Source organism: Notothenia rossii (genome assembly GCF_949606895.1).
Source record: "Notothenia rossii genome assembly, chromosome: 1".
NCBI lineage: Eukaryota > Metazoa > Chordata > Actinopteri > Perciformes > Nototheniidae > Notothenia > Notothenia rossii.
Genome location: NC_136912.1, coordinates 7,605,569 through 7,627,401, shown reverse-complemented (window position 1 = coordinate 7,627,401; position 21,833 = coordinate 7,605,569). Strand labels below are relative to the sequence as shown.

The 21,833-nt window shown below is 42.9% G+C and overlaps 2 protein-coding genes across 5 annotated transcripts; both read right to left on the bottom strand.

The window, feature by feature from the left end:
• Window positions 1-79: 79 nt before the first annotated feature.
• Window positions 80-18,880, bottom strand: aftpha (aftiphilin a). Of its 4 annotated transcripts, XR_013808551.1 has the most exons (11): window positions 18,686-18,880; window positions 13,722-15,593; window positions 10,858-11,015; window positions 8,914-9,043; window positions 8,493-8,549; window positions 7,716-7,841; window positions 6,524-6,587; window positions 5,398-5,481; window positions 4,562-4,688; window positions 666-1,516; window positions 80-470 (listed from the first exon to the last, which is right to left on the bottom strand). XR_013808551.1 is itself a non-coding variant. In XM_079683666.1 (10 exons), exons 2-10 carry the CDS (start codon window positions 15,555-15,557, stop codon window positions 1,375-1,377), a joined length of 2,721 nt encoding a protein of 906 aa, XP_079539792.1. In that variant the 5' UTR covers window positions 15,558-15,593; window positions 18,686-18,880; the 3' UTR covers window positions 80-1,374. The 4 variants fall into 4 exon arrangements, 3 of the variants coding, with proteins under 3 accessions (XP_079539792.1, XP_079539793.1, XP_079539794.1); XM_079683666.1 differs by having other exon boundaries at window positions 80-1,516; window positions 6,524-6,584; XM_079683667.1 differs by lacking the exon at window positions 5,398-5,481 and having other exon boundaries at window positions 80-1,516.
• A 1,142-nt stretch (window positions 18,881-20,022) lies between these two features.
• LOC307040762 (galectin-related protein-like) lies at window positions 20,023-21,827 on the bottom strand. Its single transcript, XM_079683888.1, has 2 exons — window positions 21,592-21,827; window positions 20,023-20,619 (listed from the first exon to the last, which is right to left on the bottom strand). The coding sequence occupies exons 1-2, from the start codon at window positions 21,799-21,801 to the stop codon at window positions 20,476-20,478; spliced, it is 354 nt and encodes a 117-aa protein (XP_079540014.1). The 5' UTR covers window positions 21,802-21,827; the 3' UTR covers window positions 20,023-20,475.
• Window positions 21,828-21,833: the final 6 nt, after the last annotated feature.

Below are 21,833 nucleotides of genomic sequence, written 5' to 3'. Positions count from 1 at the left end.
TGTCAGAGAACTCCTTAAATAAAACAAGACTTGGTTGATGAAAGTGTTCATGTGCGTACGAAAGAAACAGAAGCAAGCGGAGAAGATAACTATTTTAATTTCTTGTGTACACTAAAAGTAAAATTTACACACTTATAGTCTCAAAAGAACCCGGGCATGCACGAAAACCGTTTGACAGGCTCTTCAAGTGATTCAGTCTTTTTCCATAGGAATTTTCCCGTAACATTTGACAGTCCATAGTTTAACTGTACACAGTCTAAAGCCACAGTGAACTATGATTACATCCATTTCATCTTTACAATGTGCAAAATCCTCCTGGGAGACGGGGCTGACAGTAGTATGAGCAAAACAACAACAAAACATGAGCGGCAACAACAAAAAGCACTTCATATTAGGAACAGAGAACAAAACCCGACACGAGGAAGCAGACATTGGTCCCTTAATTCCCTTCTGATTCGAGTCGACCTTCACTGACGAGAAACCTTAAGTTAAAGTGGTTTTAACCCAAAAAAAAAAACTCCTGTTTTAACCCCCCCCCCCCCCCCCCAAAAACAACAAATGAGGAACCGTGAGTGCGGACACAAACAAGGAAGGACACTTGCTTTATATCCAAAAGCTGGAATGTGTAGAAAAATTAAACATGGAATAAAAATGAAAACACACACCAGCGTTTAGTCGGTTCCCAAAGCAAATATAAACAGTCGTCCTTCAGTTCTAGAAACGGGGGACGGACTGGAGAAAAAGTAAATGGGGTGTGAAATAATTTACGTTAAAAAGCTGTTCAATCACAAACAGAAAGAAAGACACAGAGCAGGTTAAAGAAACGTTAAAATCTACGGGTAAAAACTAAGGCCTTTAAACACAAGACGATCAGCTGGATTCTGCAGGCAGTGTGGTTTCAAGTCGATAAATATATATATATATAGATTTTATATATATGTTTATAAATGTATTAATTTAAACATATATACCACTTCACTTTGATTCGGCAAGTGTTTCCTTCACAGACACTCAGAGACGTAAAATCATCCAGAAATCATTCAGAATAAAAAAAGAAAGAAAGGAAATTAAACATTGAATCCCTGATTATATACATGATGATTCTTCTAGAACCCTTCTACACCTTCCTCTATAAATTAGAAACTCTATAAATTAATTAATCTCCTATTCTGTGCAGGTCGTCGTCTGAGCGCTCCCCCCCCCCGTTTCCTGTGATCCTAAAAGAAAAGCGCAACTTAATAAAATAAAAAAGTATGAAAGGGAGGGAACTGAGCCGCGGCAAAAGAAGAAGACAACGAGAACTTGTTAAAATGGGCCGAGTCAGGGGGCGGGGCTTAGGTAATGGTTGATGATGTCAGTTGAGGGGGCGGGGCTTTAGTCTGTGGTTGCCTGGCAGCCGAGCGGCGTCAGCGTGGCGGGAAACATCAAAACTTTGGCCTGCATGAAGGAGAGGTCGGGCAGAAGGGAGATCACTTTGGACGCCTCGTCGCTCAGATTCTCCTCCTTCCTCGGCTTCCTGTCACGCACACAAACACACACACGTTAACACACACACCTGAATACACACCTGAGCAGAAAGAGTGGTGCAGTGATGACTGATACAACATATATAACAAAAAAAACAATGGGATTTTTCTGTTAGATTTTGCTGAAAAGCTAAAGTTGGGCTATAAAGGAACTACAGCACGGTTACATGACTTCACCACCGCTAAGCTAAAAGTGGCTAATGTTGGGCTATAAAGGAACTACGGCACGGTTACATGACTTCACCACCGCTAAGCTAAAAGTGGCTAATGTTGGGCTATAAAGGAACTACGGCACGGTCACATGACTTCACGCCACCACCGCTAAGCTAAAGGTGGCTAATGTTGGGCTACAAAGGAACTACAGCACAGTCACATGACTTCACCTCGCCACCGCTAAGCTAAAGGTGGCTAATGTTGGGCTATAAAGGAACTACGGCACGGTTACATGACTTCACCACCGCTAAGCTAAAAGTGGCTAATGTTGGGCTATAAAGGAACTACGGCACGGTTACATGACTTCACCACCGCTAAGCTAAAGGAGGCTAATGTTGGACTATAAAGGAACTACGGCACGGTCACATGACTTCACGCCACCACCGCTAAGCTAAAGGTGGCTAATGTTGGGCTATAAAGGAACTACAGCCCGGTCACATGACTTCACGTCACCACCGCTAAGCTAAAGGAGGCTAATGTTGGGCTATAAAGGAACTACAGCCCGGTCACATGACTTCACCACCGCTAAGCTAAAGGAGGCTAATGTTGGACTATAAAAGAACTACAGCCCGGTCACATGACTTCACGTCACCACCGCTAAGCTAAAGGAGGCTAATGTTGGACTATAAAGGAACTACGGCACGGTCACATGACTTCACCACCGCTAAGCTAAAGGAGGCTAATGTTGGGCTATAAAGGAACTACGGCACGGTCACATGACTTCACGCCACCACCGCTAAGCTAAAGGTGGCTAATGTTGGGCTATAAAGGAACTACAGCCCGGTCACATGACTTCACGTCACCACCGCTAAGCTAAAGGAGGCTAATGTTGGGCTATAAAGGAACTACAGCCCGGTCACATGACTTCACCACCGCTAAGCTAAAGGAGGCTAATGTTGGACTATAAAAGAACTACAGCCCGGTCACATGACTTCACGTCACCACCGCTAAGCTAAAGGAGGCTAATGTTGGACTATAAAGGAACTACGGCACGGTCACATGACTTCACCACCGCTAAGCTAAAGGTGGCTAATGTTGGACTATAAAGGAACTACGGCACGGTCACATGACTTCACCACCGCTAAGCTAAAGGAGGCTAATGTTGGACTATAAAGGAACTACGGCACGGTCACATGACTTCACCACCGCTAAGCTAAAGGCGGCTAATGTTGGACTATAAAGGAACTACGGCACGGTCACATGACTTCACGTCACCACCGCTAAGCTAAAGGTGGCTAATGTTGGGCTATAAAGGAACTACAGCACGGTTACATGACTTCACGTCACCACCGCTAAGCTAAAGGTGGCTAATGTTGGGCTATAAAGGAACTACGGCACGGTTACATGACTTCACCACCGCTAAGCTAAAAGTGGCTAATGTTGGGCTATAAAGGAACTACGGCACGGTTACATGACTTCACCACCGCTAAGCTAAAGGAGGCTAATGTTGGACTATAAAGGAACTACGGCACGGTCACATGACTTCACGCCACCACCGCTAAGCTAAAGGTGGCTAATGTTGGGCTATAAAGGAACTACAGCCCGGTCACATGACTTCACGTCACCACCGCTAAGCTAAAGGAGGCTAATGTTGGGCTATAAAGGAACTACAGCCCGGTCACATGACTTCACCACCGCTAAGCTAAAGGAGGCTAATGTTGGACTATAAAGGAACTACGGCACGGTCACATGACTTCACCACCGCTAAGCTAAAGGAGGCTAATGTTGGGCTATAAAGGAACTACAGCCCGGTCACATGACTTCACCACCGCTAAGCTAAAGGTGGCTAATGTTGGGCTATAAAGGAACTACAGCCCGGTCACATGACTTCACCACCGCTAAGCTAAAGGAGGCTAATGTTGGACTATAAAGGAACTACGGCACGGTCACATGACTTCACGTCACCACCGCTAAGCTAAAGGTGGCTAATGTTGGACTATAAAGGAACTACGGCACGGTCACATGACTTCACCACCGCTGAGCTAAAGGTGGCTAATGTTGGACTATAAAGGAACTACGGCACGGTCACATGACTTCACCACCGCTAAGCTAAAGGTGGCTAACGTTGGACTATAAAGGAACTACGGCACGGTCACATGACTTCACGTCACCACCGCTAAGCTAAAGGTGGCTAATGTTGGACTATAAAGGAACTACGGCACGGTCACATGACTTCACGTCACCACCGCTAAGCTAAAGGAGGCTAATGTAGGGCTATAAAGGAACTACGGCACGGTCACATGACTTCACCACCGCTAAGCTAAAGGTGGCTAATGTTGGACTATAAAGGAACTACGGCACGGTCACATGACTTCACGTCACCACCGCTAAGCTAAAGGAGGCTAATGTAGGGCTATAAAGGAACTACGGCACGGTCACATGACTTCACCACCGCTAAGCTAAAGGTGGCTAATGTTGGACTATAAAGGAACTACAGCCCGGTCACATGACTTCACCACCGCTAAGCTAAAGGAGGCTAATGTTGGGCGTGATGACGTTAATTCGTCTCGTTTAGATAAATGTTAGCAGACAATGTTTTTTTTTTATTCCCCAGTGGGGTATTTACTGAGTAGTTTATGTTGTAGAATAAAACGGGAAAATCTCACCAACTTGTATTAACCAGAGAACCTTTTTCCGGCCTCTAACCATAAACACGTTAAAAAAAACATTGATTTTGAGGCAATGGAACGGAAACTGTTCAAAATGCTGACTCATGTTTTAGTACTTGCTGCCAGCTCGATGACAGAGTTTACCCTGAACATCAGATTGAGTCAGCTAAATGCAGGACACATCACATGACCCCTCCTCCTCTCCTCTCTGACCTGGTGGAGGTGCTGGTCTTCTCCATGGTGGACATCAGGCGGGCGAAGGCGTCGGCGACTCGACTCCCCGAGCCGCTCGAGTCTAGCTTCGCCGTCGTCAGCTCGTACAGCTCCGGGTCCACGCCCACTGGGAGGAGGAGGAGGAGGAGACGGAGAGTCAAAGCAAAAGCAAACGTTTTTCTTGTCATTCAAGATTGTTCTTCGTTTGTTGTTTTGAGATTCACAGGAAGTGAGCAAAACTCTTGCCGTTTAGTTAAAAAGGAGAATTGAAAAGAAGCAGACAGTTAGCTTCTCACTTTGAGAACAACTCACTTTCCTTGCATTATGGTGTCTCCTTCTAAAGAAGCAGCAGGTGGTGCAAAGGGACACTCCTTCCCACTTTGAATAAAACTAAGTCTTTTTCTTATTTTCCTGCATGTCAAAAACATGAACATGTTTGTTTGATATACTTTTTTTTAAATGTACACGTCATGGAGTTTTTTTTGGTATATATATACACACATACTTCAAATACTGTAGTTTTTTTATTGTTCCTATTTTTCGTACTTATTTTTGTTATCTCCTCTTACTATGTTTATCGTTATGGAGATAACCCCTAACTCAAATACAAAGTATAATTTGTGGATGTGAAAAAGTAGTTATTACTAAGTATACTTTTGATCTGACTCGGACTCCACATGATAAACACACTTATTATGAGAGTCATGAAACCTTCCGATTTACGCTAAATTCTAGCAGAGGCGAGTGTAAGCAGCAGAAAGCGGAGATGTGAGGTTAATATCAAGAGGAAGAGGAGGAGGAAGAGGAAGAGGAAGAGGCAGGGATCAGCTGCTGACCTGGGATGGAGGGAGAGCTGCTGGAGCCTGAGTCCTCCACAGGACCAAAGAAATCCAGATTTAACAGAGAAGAGCCTCCGCTGGCTGCACGGGGTCACACACACACACACACACACACACACACACACACACACACACACACACACACACACACACACACACACACACACACACACACACACACACACACACACACACACACACACACACACACACACACACACACACACACACACACACACACACACACACACACACACACACACACACACACACACACACACACACACACACACACACACACACACACACACACACACACACACACACACACACACACACACACACACACACACACACACACAAAACCAGAAACGTGCAGCAGTGTCAGTGACAGAAGAGTAGAGTCAGCTCTATGTTAGACATGTCTTCATGCAGAGCGGCCATGTTGTTTTATCAAGAGGGTTAAAGGGAAAGATCCACCTTCACTCACTGCGGATAAATACTTAATTGTGTCTGAAGCACGAAAACCAAAACGTTTAAAGCGCAAGTTAAATATAAACATTTTAAATGTAAAACAAGTATTAAAAGTCGGGTATCGTCTTGAATCCAAACATTTTAAATGATACTTTAAAAGCAGTCTGTAAATGATTCAAGTTTAAATGTAATGCTGTATTTAGTTGTTATTCAACATTAAAAAGTATAATTAGGAAACACTTCCTAAGCAGCTCTCTATGCATTCGCTGGACCAAGTTCAAATAACACAGGTACCTGGCATTATATTAATTATTGATCATTTGTTCAACTAAACTAAAAAGGCTTAAAAAAAACATCAAAACGCCCAAAGAACGTCAGATCTCCTGCCAGTCACGCTCCAATGGGTCTGACTTCCTGTCCCTGCCTCTTCTCAGGTTTACTCTTTGTTTCCCCAGCAGTGTTGTAATGTTTGTGGATCGTTTCCTTTAATGAAGAACGTTTTATGCATCTACAAAGTGTTACATATCTGACATGTCCATGCTGAGTCAGGGTGTGAGAAAACACTGTGCTAGTTAGAAAGACAGACGAGAGCCAGAAGCGAGGAGTGGGGGGGGGGGGGGGTTCAGTGTGAGGGTCGGGGGTCACCTACCATCCAGAGGGTTGGTAAGGCCACTGCTGCTCCAGTCAAACTGGACGGGGGGGAGCGCCTCCTGCTGGAGAGGAGAGAGGAGGTCAGGTTATACATCAAGGGCTCTGTGTGTATCAAAGCCTGAAATTGACATAAAACTAAAACTCACATGCAGAGAAACAACACATGGATTTTCCCTGAGCCGAAAATCCATATCCATTAACTCCGCTGCTATTTGATACACACTTAAAATACATCAATAAATACTAGGGGTGTAACGATATATCGAATATCACGGTAAATAGATGTCTCAATACCGTCATGAGACTGACAAAATATACTGCAATTTTTTTTTGTGTTAATTTAAAAAACAACCTTTATTTAACCAGATGGTCCCATTGAGATCATCAATCTCTTTTTCAAGGGAGACCTGTCCAACATGGCAGCAAGTAGGTTACAACATGAACATAAAACAAAAGATAACACAAAAGGACATGGTATTCACAGGGCTACATGTACACACCTAGAAACATTGACAAGTACCAACAGTATATTTATATCTCGCCCTGTCAGTAAGCCTCACCTTCTTGGCAACAACTGTATTGTGTTTGAAGTGGTGGAGAGACCATGCACAGTTTGACCCACTGCTATTACCCATGGCCAAAGCATATCTCTCTGTCCCAGCAACATCAGTACCAAGCAAGAGAGTTTTTTCCACAGCAGGGGATTTTGTAAACGCCCAAACATCCCAGCTTCTACCTGGAAATGTGGACATGCTCATATTCCTAAAAGATAACCTTGATGATGCTGAGTGAGTGAGTGAGTGAGTGAGTGAGTTAGAGTTGAGTTACTTGAAAAACTAGATTTATTTTATTGCAGGGTCTGATTATTATATTGTTGATACTTTAAAATACTACTATCCTACTAAAATGCTGTACAAATCAGATGTATTATTTAATAAAGAGAAGAAAAAAAAAAATCCACCATCCCAAAAATTAATTAATTAATTATTTAATTTTTTTTAAATCGCGATATTATCGTACCGTGAGTTTTTGGTATCGTTACATCCCTAATAAATACACATTTTGTTTTGGTTTTGGGTCTTTGCCTGAACAAAACAATTATAATACAGCATTTTATAAATCGGCTTGCAGACCCTCAGGTGTCAGTAAATCTAATATCCTACGAGTGTGTCTCAGTGTCTCCGTCTCACCGGGGCTGAGTCTGCGGGGCACGAGGTTTTTGTCTCTGGAGCCGGAGGAGGGGTCTGGGCTATCGAGGTGATCATCTCCGCTGCAGATACGGGCTTCACAGGCTCTTTGGTGGGTTCCAGCATCCCCTGCACGCACACAAACACACACACACACACAGTTGTTATTATCATTACTACAGGTCAGTTTTCGAAAGCTTGTTCATGTCTCCTGTGAATATGGTCATAAAAAATGTTTTAGAAAGTGAGACATGCATGAAACAGTCTGTCATAGGTCAGAGGAGTGACACTGCAGCAACACTGGTGTTATGAGAGGTTACTGTCCTTCCTAACTCATTTTATAAATACTATTGGAAACACACCCAGGAGGAGTTTGATGTCCGTCTTTAAGGAATATAACTCATCTCTATACGTCCCTCCCTTTACTTGCAGCGAGTGTCCTTTTTGAAAGGCTAAGAAAAAGCCTCAAGGAAACATCAGATTGTTGCTTTTGTGAATTCCAAAACCAGAAGATTAGTTATCAAGACTGATGTTGATAATGTTTTCACCCAGATATCAGATGCACAGACTCATCCTTGTTGGACTATAAATATGAGACGGTTCCCAGCCAAATGAATATTAATGGTGAGGCTAAGAAGCCCCTGTTTGTGGCTACATGATTATCAGTAAACACATGAACTGCTGAAGTGTTCCAGTGTGTGTGTGTGTGTGTGTGTGTGTGTGTGTGTGTGTGTGTGTGTGTGTGTGTGTGTGTGTGTGTGTGTAAGGCGCAGGACTCACCAGGCTGGCAGCGTACATGGGCACGATGACCGGCTGCTTCTTCTGTCCTGTGAACAGCTGCACAGTGAAGCAGCAGGTCAGAAACAACTCACACAATCCTGCTGAGGAGTTCATGTAAACACAATGTCTCTGAGAGGAAGGTTTAGTTTCATGTTGCAGCCTAATGGCTGCATGAAGAGGTCAACATAGGGTACAGATGACATTAAGTTGCATCAAATGTCTTCTAAACATGTGCTTTAAGCAGATCACAGTCATTTGTTACTTTCTAAATTCAAAAGGGGACAACATTGCTCTTATTACATCCTACATGACACAAATTGATTAAATTTTGTGCATGCCGCAGTGATTTTAAATTTCTTTCCAGCTGAATTAATGAGGTGTTAGGCCACTGAGGGTCCAGCAGGGTCCAGCAGAGACTTACAATATTGCGGGTGTCGATGCCCAGGCAGCAGAGTAGTGCTTTGTTGCAGTAGGAGCCCCCCCACTGGTATCTGAGGCCGAACGACTCGTGGATGTCCTGAAGCTGCGACCACACGTCACCTTGAACAGACCTGAAACACACAGAGAGACACAGAGAGTCAATTGGGGGGGGGGGGGGGGGGTAGTAATCAGCAGCGAACCACTTCGACATGGGTATTTTGTTTATTCACGGCATTATTTTTGTTATTCTACAGTGTTGTTGCTTTATAGTTATTTGTTAATGTAACCCAATTTGTGTTCTTTGAAATTGAAAAGGATATCGCATTGTGTTTGTTATTTTCGTTGTAGTTGTATATGTCTTACGCAGTGGCGAGCCGTCAGGGCCCTCTAGGACCTCTGTGAGGGCCTAAGACATTCTACAAAATAATATTTAAAAACATTTTAAAAAAATTATATATATTTTTTTAATATATTTTTTTAGTTATATTTTTCATTAGTTTTATCAAAATAACTTGATTTAAAATTGTATTTAAAATAACATTTCCAAAGAAATAAATCCTTCGAATCTGCCTATTCAGTTTCTGTTGGAATGTGAAGGGTTAAATGAAAGAAGCTCGTCTCTGCGAGTTAGTGTGAAGAGAGGAGCTGTTGGACGTCCAGGCGGTCCAGCTATGAATTCACACAGGGCCCAGCTATAGTAACTGAACGAGAGAGTAATGTCAAATGACAGTAAAATTGACCAATCATATCTTCCCTCTAAATGGGTGGGTGTTATTATCGCAGACTTTATGACAAGTTCCGCCCGCTGTGAAACTTTTCTTGTTTCCATAGCAACAACAACTTCCTGTCAACAGCGTTAACTCGCCTTCAAAACAAAAGCATGCCAAATTACACTTAAGACTTACAACTGCAACGAAAGTAACACACACAATGCAATACCCTTTTCAATTTCAAAGAACACAAATAGAGTTATTTACAGGTGTTGTTTTGTGTGGTAGAGGGTAGCTTTCATTAATGCGTTTTGCACCCCGGGCCGTTTTAATATTCCGCTGAAGTATACGCTGTGACGTAATAACTCGAGGGAAGGGGTGGGGGTCAGAGGACCTAGGTATAAAAGTCACGGCTCGCCACTGGTTTTAAGTTTAATTTGACTTGGCTTTCTATTTTGTATGGACATGCTTTTATTTTGAAGGAGAGTTAGCGCAGTTGACAGGAAGTTGTTGTTGCTATGGAAACAACGTGACGGAGATGAACGGAGAAAAGTAATATCTACATATAAAGACGGAGAAAGTAAACGATAACGTTTATGGTTAAGTGTTGGCACCCCCCGAAGAGGCAAAAGCTCTTACGTTGATATTGGAGATTTCAATAAATTACATTTTTTTTTTTTTTAAACGAATATCTGAATAACAAAATTGAAACCCAAATAGTACTCCAACAAACGAATATTTGGATATTCGGGTACAGCCCTAAGAGAGAGACAGAGAGTCAAACACACACCAGGTAGGGACGGTCTTTAAAACTAAGATTAAGACTAAAATACTTAATATTGATACAGCAGAGAACAAAAGCAGGAGGGAGGGAGATTGATGAAATCACAAAACGAGGTTTTCTGGTATTGTGGTAACATAAATGTATATTATGGTGATGTCAGACTGTTGCTGGACTGCCCTGTTAATACATGTGTGTGTGTCTCACTTTGAAAAGGGCAAGCAGGAGAGCAGAGGACATTTTGTTTTTGAAAAAATGTACTAAAGAAATTAATTTTGTAAGAAAAAAAACATGTGGATTACAGAAATGATTGCATTTTATCTCTAAACAGTTAATTCTATTAACGAAACAAATAGACGTGCAAAAAAGCAGCTTTTTAAAAAGTGACTATTCTCCAAGCTTTAGAGCACTTCCTGTTCCAGTGTATGTTTGAGGTCCCTCTATGGAGGCTCACCGGCTGCAGGGCGACCTCTTCTCCTTCTCCTCGCCTCCTGGCTGATGGTTCTCCTCCGGTTCCAGAAGGTTCTTCAGAGACGTCACCTGGTCCTCCACCGGGGGGGCGGCCGTCTGAGGGAAGCTGCCCTGAAACAGCTTCTCCAGCCGGATGCACAGCTGCAGAGAGACAGCAGCCGGTTACAGACATCCTACGGAGCACTTTCACATTTATCTGCGATCAGAGGACTTCAGGAAACCACTCAGAGTTGAACACCTGAAGTTCCTCCTGGGTCGTGACTAAAAAGCTGCAGCTCAGAAATGATGCCAGGAGTTCTTCCTTCCATCGTGCATCAAATCATCAGAGATTTTGGGGCAAGCATGCAAAGGTTAGTGTGATCTGTTCTGCTAATATCAGAAACATTTCTAGATGGAGAGCTGATCATTTAAAACTGCTTAATGGACCCTAGCAAGAGAAACTAAAAAAAAATACGTTCGATGCTTTGTCGCAAACCCTTACCTGCAACATCTGGCCACCTGACACAGATGTGCAAAAGACTACAAGCCGTTTTAAAGATAGACAGTCTATCTTTAGTGATCTTTAGTTTTCTATTGTTAGTGGTATAAAAATATATGTGTGGATGCGTTGACCTCTAATTTATCACATTTGTGTACCTCCAGTACTTCTCACCTTGTGTTAGTGTGAGGCAGCGCTGAGAGAAAACAAGTGGAAGAGCTTCACGATACAGACGGTTCTCTCTCACCAAATGTGTCTCCACCCGTACAGTAACCCAGGACAGGAGTGCTGATGGATTTCTACCATCTGTGTCTCACCAGTTTTTAAAAGTTACTCAACTCAAACCCTTGATGAATTATCTTAATAATCTTTCACCAAGTTAATGAAGATGGACAGTCAAAGCCTTTCAAATGTTTAGTTCTTGAAGACTTTTGAAAGTGTTTACAAAAAATTGTTTCCCCCATCCCGACAGCAACATATGAAAATGTCGGCTGTTCCACCCTGTCCAATAATCTGGTTCTCCCTGACAGTTTGCAGCTGGGTGTGCTCCTCACCACACCACACCCAGCTGAGAAGATGGCTGTCACTGAAGAAAGTGTTTGTTTAAATATTAATACTTTATTAGAGTCAATACTCCATCCAAGCTGTTTGCATGTCTGGTCAAAATAAACTAATATCCTATTAACATGCAGCCGTGCATACTCAAATTGACAAACATCACAAGACACGGGGTTTCTTTTTTCCGTGCATATCCAAAAAGCAGTTTAAGTCTTCACCAGAATGGGGGTGTGTTCCAGATATCTGGCTTTCCTATTTGACGCAGGCTCCTCTATTTCAATGGAGTAGATTGACAGAGCTGAATGTAAACAGATAAGGGGCAATGTGTCGCAAAGTTAAAGTTCCAAAACATTCCTGATTAAACTTTTGCATTTCGGAGGGGTCCGACACTGGATGGGTTGTTGCGGGGTGGAGGTGCTGCCGTACGGACATTTATTGTTTATTATTGACATGTTTGTGTTAGGTGACTGGTTTTCTATTTATTTATTTTTTGTTTGTCTGTTTCTTCTGTCTGTGAGGGATTGTGTTTGCCCTGGTGTTAAGTAGTATTCACATTGTGTTACTCTACCTATTGTTCTATAAAGTGAACATTTGTTTAGCTACTTCTGATACATGCTCTGATAGAATAACTGTATGCTGCTGAAAAAAACCAATAAACAAATGTGACAAATATTCATGATCAAAGCCTCCCCACACCTGAAGAGCATCTGCATATTGCACTTTTAAAATTGGAATATGGTACATTCCTTCCCCTCACACTGAAACCAGAGCATTAACACGTTTGCACACAACCTGCAGGCTGTCACACTGGTTATTCTGTCTGCTAACACTGCATGATGATGAAGGAGATCCAGCGTCACTGATGCAAGCTGCAGACTTCAGGGTTCACTACGAGTCTGTGTGATAATGTAGTTCCCCTCAAATACCTGAGCAGGTCCCATTTCTACACTCTGTATTAACAGTGTGTGTGTGGCTATCTGTACCTATAGAACTGCACTGTCCACACACCACCTCTGAAAGCATACGATGGTTTTCCCTGTGAGCAAACTGTATTCTCTTTGTCCTTCAGTAGATCAGGAGCCGACCTCTGTCACTAACGGCTCGGTTCATGTTGAACACAAACAGTGGGAGAAGGAGTAAGGCTGCTGCTGACTCAGCTGGATATTGACAAACGATACACTGATTGAAATGTGATCCTTCAGGACGACTTCCTCTTTTTAGTTTGTTTTTTAACAGCAGAGATTTCAGTTAGATGTTAGAATATGGATTTAAAAGTATGTTTGGAATTTTAAAAAAATGTAATCAATAATCAACCTTATTTTACAAATACATGTTTTCTCCTTTTTGCTGGATGGACCTCCTCATCTCAGGACAGGGGAAGTTATTACAGTATGTTGAGAAAAAGTAGCTTGATTAAATAATAACCTAAATAATTTGTATTGCTTATTTTGGAACATTTGTATTCATGTTAAAGAGTTATTTCTTTTATTACTCAAAATGCATGTATGTCTGGTTTGATATGTAATTGTTTAGATGTCCCTCTTAAAAGCAATTTGTTTTCATTTTTGTCGATACCTCATTGTGATCAAGTGATGTCTGTGGAGGATTTCTAGAAGGATTTTGTGGCTTTCAATGAACACAGCAAAAACAAATCAAAGTCAAACTGCTGAAGTCCGGCCTTCTACTTTTGCAACTTATTAAAGACAATTCTCATGAGCGGCCATTGTTCTCTTGCTTTGCAGCTCTAGATAAATGAAATCCTGATCTGGGCTAATGGATGAATAACTGCAGCATGTTCACTTCCTGCTTACCGCCTGTCTGTCTGTCCTGCTGGTTTCCTCGCTGACTGCAGGGACTTCACTTTCATGCCACTCCTCCTCGTCCTCCTCCTCCTCCGTTCTGCTCTCTGCAGGAGGTGCGATGCTCGGCTCCTCGCTGAACGCCGCCCAGGACTCCTCCTCCTCCACCTGCTGCTGCTGCTGCTGATCCCCGAAGGCGCTCCACCCTGCGTCCGCCTCCCCGTCTGCGGCTTCTGCAGCCGAGCTGAAGTTACCAAAACTGTCGCTGACGGGGAAGTCTGCAAACTTGCCTCCATCCTCCTCCCCCACGGTTCCACTGGCGTGAAATTTGGGGGAGTTAAAGTCTCCAAAGTCATCCTCCTCCTCCTCCACCTGCTGCTCCACCTCCTCCGTGTTTGTAGCTTCCTGAGCAGGAGCAGGACTCTCCGTCCGGCTCGGCTCCTGCTGCACGTCCAGCTGTTCAAAGTCTGCAAAGCCCTGACCGCTGAATGAGCCGGCGTCTCCAAAATCCCCGAAGTCCTCGTCGTCGTCCTCGGCCAGCTGGCTGTAGTCGGCGGGCGTGGCGGCGGTCTCCCCCAGGAGCGGCGGAGAGGGCACCGAGCCCGTGGTGCTGATGTCCCCAAACTCCTCCAGAGCTTCTGTGGAGAGCGGCCGACCCAACGATGTCTCCGTCTCCGTTTCTGTCTCCGTCTCGTTCCCGGAGCCCTTCCCGTCAGACTGTCCCTCCTCAGCGTCCGGAGAGAGGTCGTCTTCACTGCGTCCGTCTCTGGAGTCGTCCCCGTCGGCTACATCCACCCCGTTCAGGGTGAGGGGTCTGTTAGTGCAAACTGCCTCTGAGGCCTCCTGTGCAAAAGCTACGTCTCTTTGTTCAGAGTCAGAGTGGGGGCCCCGGTCCGTGTTGCACGAGCCGTCCGGGGCCTCAGCGGGAGCAGGGTCAGAGTGGGGGCCCCGGTCCGTGTTGCACGAGCCGTCCGGGGCCTCAGCGGGACCAGGGTCAGAGTGGGGGCCCTGGTCCGTGTTGCACGAGCCGTCCGGGGCCTCAGCGGGACCAGGGTCAGAGTGGGGGCCCCGGTCCGTGTTGCACGAGCCGTCCGGGGCCTCAGCGGGACCAGAGTCAGAGTCAGAGCCACACGTGTCGGGTCCAGTTCTGTTTGTGTCCCTGTCCTCTGATGTGTTTTCCTTCTCCATATTAAAGTGCTCCTCGTGGCAGGCAGCCTCCGCCAACAAGCTGCCTCCCGGGGGATTGTCAGAGTCCTCGTTTGCCGTCTGGCTGCGGTGTCCTTCAGCATTGGAAAAAGCAGCAAAGTCTGCAAAATCATCCTCGGCTGGGATGCTGCCCGTGTCCTCAGTTGACGTTGCTTTTTTACAAGAGTGGACAGAATCCTGCGCGGAGGGGCTTCCCTGCACATCGAAGGTCGCAAAACCATTTGTTAGCACTTCAGAGCCTCCGCCGTTACAACCAGCCGGCTCGCTGCCAGCTGTGCCGCTCACGGAGAAATCCACAGAGCCCGAGAGGACCTTTTTAATCTCAGTTCTTTCTGAGGGACCCAGGTGGCTCCCCGGCACAACGCCATTAGCCTTGGACAGCTCGTTGTTGTTGTTGTGGGTGCCGTTAGAGGAGCTGTGGCTGAACGCCGTCACCCCCCTGCTGTTCAGGAGCTCAGGAGGGGAAGTGGCGCTAAAAGCTTCATTCTGGTTAAAAGTGGCCGGGGTTTCGAATTCTGTGAAGCTGATGCTGTGAGGGACGTTGGAGAAGGTGTCGAAGTCTCCAAACTCGTCCTCCTCCTCGGCGCCGTCCTCCATCGGGGGCGGGGACGAGCTGTACAAGCGGATCACATCGGGCTCCATGATTCTCTGGCAGTCAACGAATCCTCCTGGCTACACCTGCAAGAGACAACTTTAGTTTAGTTTGTTTATAGTCGTGGACCGTCCCCATCGATCAACTGTCACACCAAACAGTAAATGGGGCAGTTTTAGCAAACATTGCTCATTTCCAGCTGTTGTCTCTCCGGCCAGATGATAACAGACACCTTATTAAAATCACAACACAGCATTAGTTATAAAGAAAGGATGAAAGACAAGTAGAGAACATCTTTATACTACATACATGTCACATATAGCACATCACAATCACATGACAGAGACGAGGGGTCCATGATCACAACATGTAACACACACGCCATATCAACACAGAACAGGCCTCATCAGAAACAAAGTGTGTCAGAGAGGAGAATAAACCCCATCAACACAGGGAGGGAACTCGTCTGGAGCTCCAGGGCCGATTATCGTGATGTGTGGTTTGAGACGAAGCAGAAATTGAATTACGGAACCACTTATAGGGGGACCGAGTGGCGTCACGTTGACAGTAATGAAGTGGTAATGATTGATGTGATGTGTAAAGTGAGAGTGCTGTAAACAAACAGTGAGAGACTATAAAGTATAATGTATTCACAGAAGTTGTATCTATATTCATTTGATGTCTACTCTGCCTCGTCAACACTTACAAAATAATCTTGAGCTGACTGGTTTTATATCTTTCACTAACCCTCTCTAATTGCATGTTTTCGACTGCCAACAAAATACCAAGTTATAACACGTGATGTTATCATCACTTCCTTTCTTTTGAATATGTCCTTGGAAACATTTTGGGTCTGTAAAGTTCCTGGATGTGCTCCAAACGTGTTATCTTTGTGTGTGTTTGATGTTAGTCCATTGTGTGCATTAGATTAGAATAAAAACAATCCACTGTTAAAATAAAAAAGAATGAAAGAATGTTGTCTTTTGAAATGTGTCCATATTTTTCCATGAATCTAATAAAAACAAGCTGAAGAATGTTTACCCGCTGGAACTATTTGTTGTAAATGCAAAATAAGAGTAGTTCAGAAATAATGACATGTCTTCAAAAACATGGCAGTGTTTTGGACATTTAATTATTTATACATGAAGAGTGCATGTTTTCCAGTGGATCACTTCGATCGATGCCAGAAAAGGAATCCGTAACTATCTTTATGATCAGTTAATTATGTAAATCTTCTTTCAAGCACAAACACAACACATCCCAGTTTCTAAAATAGGAATTGCTTTTCTAAATGTCAGTTTAATATTTTGAGGTTTTAGAAAACGTAAAAAGGTTGCTTTGGTCTCTAGGAATAGCAATCAACAACTTTTTCCTAACAATTTGTAAAGGGAAATGTTAAAAATAATCATTTGAAATAGTCCAAATTATTCATTTGAAAAAACCACAAGGTACCGGTACTTTTTTCAAAAGTACACATTTTTTTCATAAAGATAGGAAATTACAATCCTGTGTGACCCAAAGGTATCTAATATAAAAGTTATGGTTTCATGAGACACGCAGACCGGAGTTTCTTCCTACTTTGACTTCTAAATGAAGGAGGAACTCTGATGGCATTCCCCTAAAGAGGCGGCGTCTGAAATGTGTGTTTGCTTTGTTGGCCTTATCTCATTGAATACCTGGCAGCAAGTACGTCTACACCCAGCCCCGGCAGCGCTGACTAGGACTACAGATATGCAGGTCCAGAAAGACAAGTTAGCTACAAAGGCTTTCGGGGAAAGAGAACACATAAATATGTTGCCCGTAGCTCCTTTGTTACCAAGGAAACTGATGTGCCTCCATCACAATTTAAGCATGTAATTTGTCCTTCTGCTGTGCTGTACTCTCTGAACCTCTCAGAAGACTGTCCAAAATAAGCCACAATGTAAGTGACAATGTTAGCAGTGGTGGAAAGAAACTAAGTATAGTAAGTTAAATACAACTTTAAAAGTACTTTTACTGGCGCAACTCCTTTTTCTGAAACTGTATACTTCACCTCGACGGCATCTGAGACACAAATCTACAATTGAATGCACTCTTACAAGTCACTTTGCAGATTCAGTTTAAACATCTTAAATCAACTAATAAATTCTGATATCATATTAAAAGGTTAAGACAGGTTGACATAGCACTCCATAAATGAATTCACATGATTATTATCGAGTAAAAACCATAATACTCTAATAGGCCAATTGCATGGTGGGTTTTGAGGGTATTTTCATGCTAAAAAAAATTCATTTTAAATGCAAGAACAAAGTATTTTCTACACAGTGGTATTGCTACTTTTATTTGAGTGAAATGTCGGAGCACTTGTTCCACCACTGCTGTTTGGTTAGAGCAGCTGTTTTAGACAGCCCTTTAAACTAAAGTTAATATTTAGCAAACTCAAAATGTTATCTATTGAGACGATCTGTCGCCGTCATTACAAGGTTTGCATCTTTTGACAATTGTTTATTTCAGAATCCACAAACTCAAAATCAACCACTTTAGGCAATTTCTCGAGTTTGACACATTTTCCCCTAGTTGTCTTAGGTTATAATTGAAACTAGGTGAAGACGGCTCTAAGCTAAATCGGTTGGCATCTAGCTTAGCAGACTAAAAGGATCATGCTAACGTTTGCTCAGTATAAACCTGACAGCTCAGAAGAGTTATGCAGATTTAAAAACGACTAACCTAGGATTAACCTAACATGAAGCTAACAGCTATGTTAGCTTTAACTAGGAGGCATCTAATTAAACTACAAGGCCGAGACAGTTCGCAGAGATGGGGGTGTAACGGGTGCTAACCTAGCTTAGCATGCTAATGTATGAGCGATGTTACCAGGTTAACGGCAGAGATTGGGGTGTAACGGTTGCTAGCTTAGCTTAGCATGCTAATGAACGATAGCGATGTTAACGTGTCATTAGTTTGTCGCCCCTTTGCCGTGACGTTTATATGGATAAACAGGGTGATCACACACATATAAATACTATATAAAAGCAACACCATGACATATGAGTAGATGAGAAGTCCAACACCTCGGATAACTACGCAGCTAGCGACAACAACAAGCATCTTCCCTGAGCTTTAGCTGTAGCTTCAGCCTCCTCATCCGGCTGGGTTTTGACAGCAGGTGTCTTTAGAGAGAAACAGGTGAGCTCACCGTGAGATGTCCTCCGCTGATGTCCATGACTCAGGTAAAGCCGGTGCCGTCCATAAGGTGTCAGATTTGGGCCACCTGAGGAGTGCAGGACGGCTGAAAGTGAAGCAGAAACTGAAGGTATGAGTCAGCCGGTGCCGCTGCTGCTGCTACCCTGCCTCAATATCACCCAGCATGCACCGCGGTGACAGGCTCTTTCTGCTGGCTCCTCCAAAACTTTCCATGTTTAACAGGTACTTCAGTTCAGACAGAAAATCACAGATTTCACAGGAAAACACTTTGGTCAAACAACGTGGACTAATATTGCACTGAATCACAGGTCGTTAAAATCTAAGCTCCATTAAATATATATACATATGTTTAAGTCACAGTCTGCACAAGGCACCAACAAGATGTCATTGTCTTGTTGATTGGTTAAAAGTTGAGCAGATGTTTTAAAACCAAAGTGTTTTTTTATATTCAGAATATTTTAGTCAAATATCTGAAAATATTCCAAAAACACCTGGAAAAAATACAAAAATATCTGCTTAATTGCAATTAAAATATCAATAAAGACATTATTAAAGCATCTAAAACAAATGGTTTTAATATACAATAAAATGTATATGCAAACGTTTGCATACATTGATCCTGTTTTTTAATGATTCACATTCAATATTTAAAGTTGTTATTTCTTTGTATTTGATGAAATGTTGTACTCCACTTTGTATTGATATTCTTACAAAAAAAAAATACAAAAATAACAGTGGTTTTTAATGGATGTGAAACACACACAGTATATCTCATACAGATATTCATATATTAAATATCGGATGGCAGCAGGACATCCCACTGTGTGGTTTGAGGTAGTCATCAAATCACATAGGCCTCATATCTTCATGGTTTGTTTACTCATAAAAAACAGTCTTACCCAAAGCCTCAATGGCCTTTAGTTAACCCCATTATTTTCTGTTTATTTTCATGCTACACATATTGTATTTTATGATATTTACAGTTGTAGTAGTTGTGGTCTATAGGCTGAACATCTGTTATAGAAGGAGCTTAATTTCCAACATTGCACTGCTATAGAAAGGAGAAGTAGCAAAACACATTTTATTCCCCCCCCCTAAAATAAACAAAATCAGTTGAAGTTTAAACTGTATTAAGAATATTTCCGGGGGAACTGAAGCCTATATCTACTCTCTTTAAAGCCACTAAAAACTATTTTCAGAAACACAGTAGTTTTACTTTGCGGAAAATGGAAGTGGCCGGTCTACCGCTTCCTCAATCCATAATTAAATGTGTGTTATTGTGTGTGTTGAATATGAACTTACCCGTTAAAACAACTAACTGACACAATGGAAAAACCAAAATAGGATTTTATAAACGCTCTGGAAACACATTTTTTAGTCTGGGTGTCGTTTTCACACAGTCACACATGCCCGTTTTCAAACTGTTTGAGTAGATCAAAAACATATTTGTCACAATTTGAGGCAACTGTTTTCTGTATATTAAATATTTGTACAAAAAAAGCCAGGAGTGAATGCAGAGTGTGTTCAGAGGAGGAGAAAACTGTAATTGTGTGTCTCAAAACATGGAAGTTGCTGATCTTACACTTCCTTGATCAGTCAGTCTGTTACTGTGTGATCATAAAACACTTTTTTTTAACACTTTTTTTCCCCATATTCAACATTTTGTACAAAAAGGTCCACAGTGAATACAGAACATGTTCAGATGAGGGGAGTCATGGCAGTTTGAGCTCAACAGAGTCTGTTTGAAATCTTCTCAAATGTTCAGCAGTGCAGTGTTTTCCTTCAGGCCAGTTTAGTGATAGCGACGCTACCTTTGATCCACAACGTGTCAATGTCTCTGAGTGACGTCAACCTGTGCTGAAAGTCAAACAGCTTCTGTCCGTCCACAAACACACGAAAGCGACTTTGTTCGCAGTGAATCTCAATCTGGGAGGAGACAGAAAGTGGAAGTTAGGTTCATTTTGGTGTCGATTGTTTTTGTGTGTTTTTGGCAGTTCTAAATGAATCGACGATACGATAATACTTTATTGGTCAGATCAAGTCTGAAATGTGACTTGCATAACAGCAGCTCCATGTGTAACATCAACATGGACAAATATCAAGTCACAACACATGAAAAACAAACAACAATATATATCCTTTATTTACCAGATGAAGTCTCATTGAGATTCAAATCTCTTTTCCAAGAGCGACCTGGCCAAGAGGGCAGCATGAACAAAGTTACAACAGATAAAACACAGAGGAATACAGCTTTGAAACATAAATGAAATGCCAGTCAATATGCGAAATAAAAGAAACTATTAAAAAATCTTTAAAAACTGGCAAAATGTAAAACGACTTCAATTAAGGGATATACGAGCAATCACATCGACCAATGGTTTCTTGCTCTCTGTCCTTTAAGATGGACCTGAACTCCCCCAAGGTGATACAATCTGAGAGTTTCAGCTCCTTCTGTACTTTATTCCAAGCAGAGGGGGCAGCATATTTTAAAAGCTGTTTGACCCAGTTCTGTTCTTTAGGAACCAGCATCTGAATACAATCTTGGGAGAGCAGGCCATATATACTTTCAATTTTACACATATATGTGCAAATGTAAGAGGGAACCAGCCCACGTAATGCACAATGGTAATCAGTATCCAATCTCTTTAGGCACTGACATAGGCAACACACATTTAACATCACAGCACAATCAGTGAGAGAAAAGCTGCTCAAAGAGCCTTCAGCGGGCATTTGATCTGGATTCAGCGTGTTGTTTACTGAGAGGACAGACCGGAGCACAAAGGATGCTTCAGTCTGACTTTGAATCGGTTCCTGCAATTGACATCTGTCATTTTCCTTGCATTAAAAAAAGTTAGCAGCTGCCACATGAAGACTATATATGAGAGTTGTGTGAGGTACCTTGAAAGGCAGTCCTCTGATGAAGGGGAAGAAAGGCACAGCTCTCTCGGTTTCTCCCCAGGATCCGGACTCACAGGCTTGCCGCAGGATCTGTCGGTCCTTGAACCTCACACAGAGCTCCAGAGCCACGTCCACAGGAGGCTCGCCCCCTGTTCCCTGACCACACGTCAGGGCGAAGTAAAACCTAACAGAGGGATAAATACGAGCCATAAATCTGACACGGATCTGACTTTATAATTGAT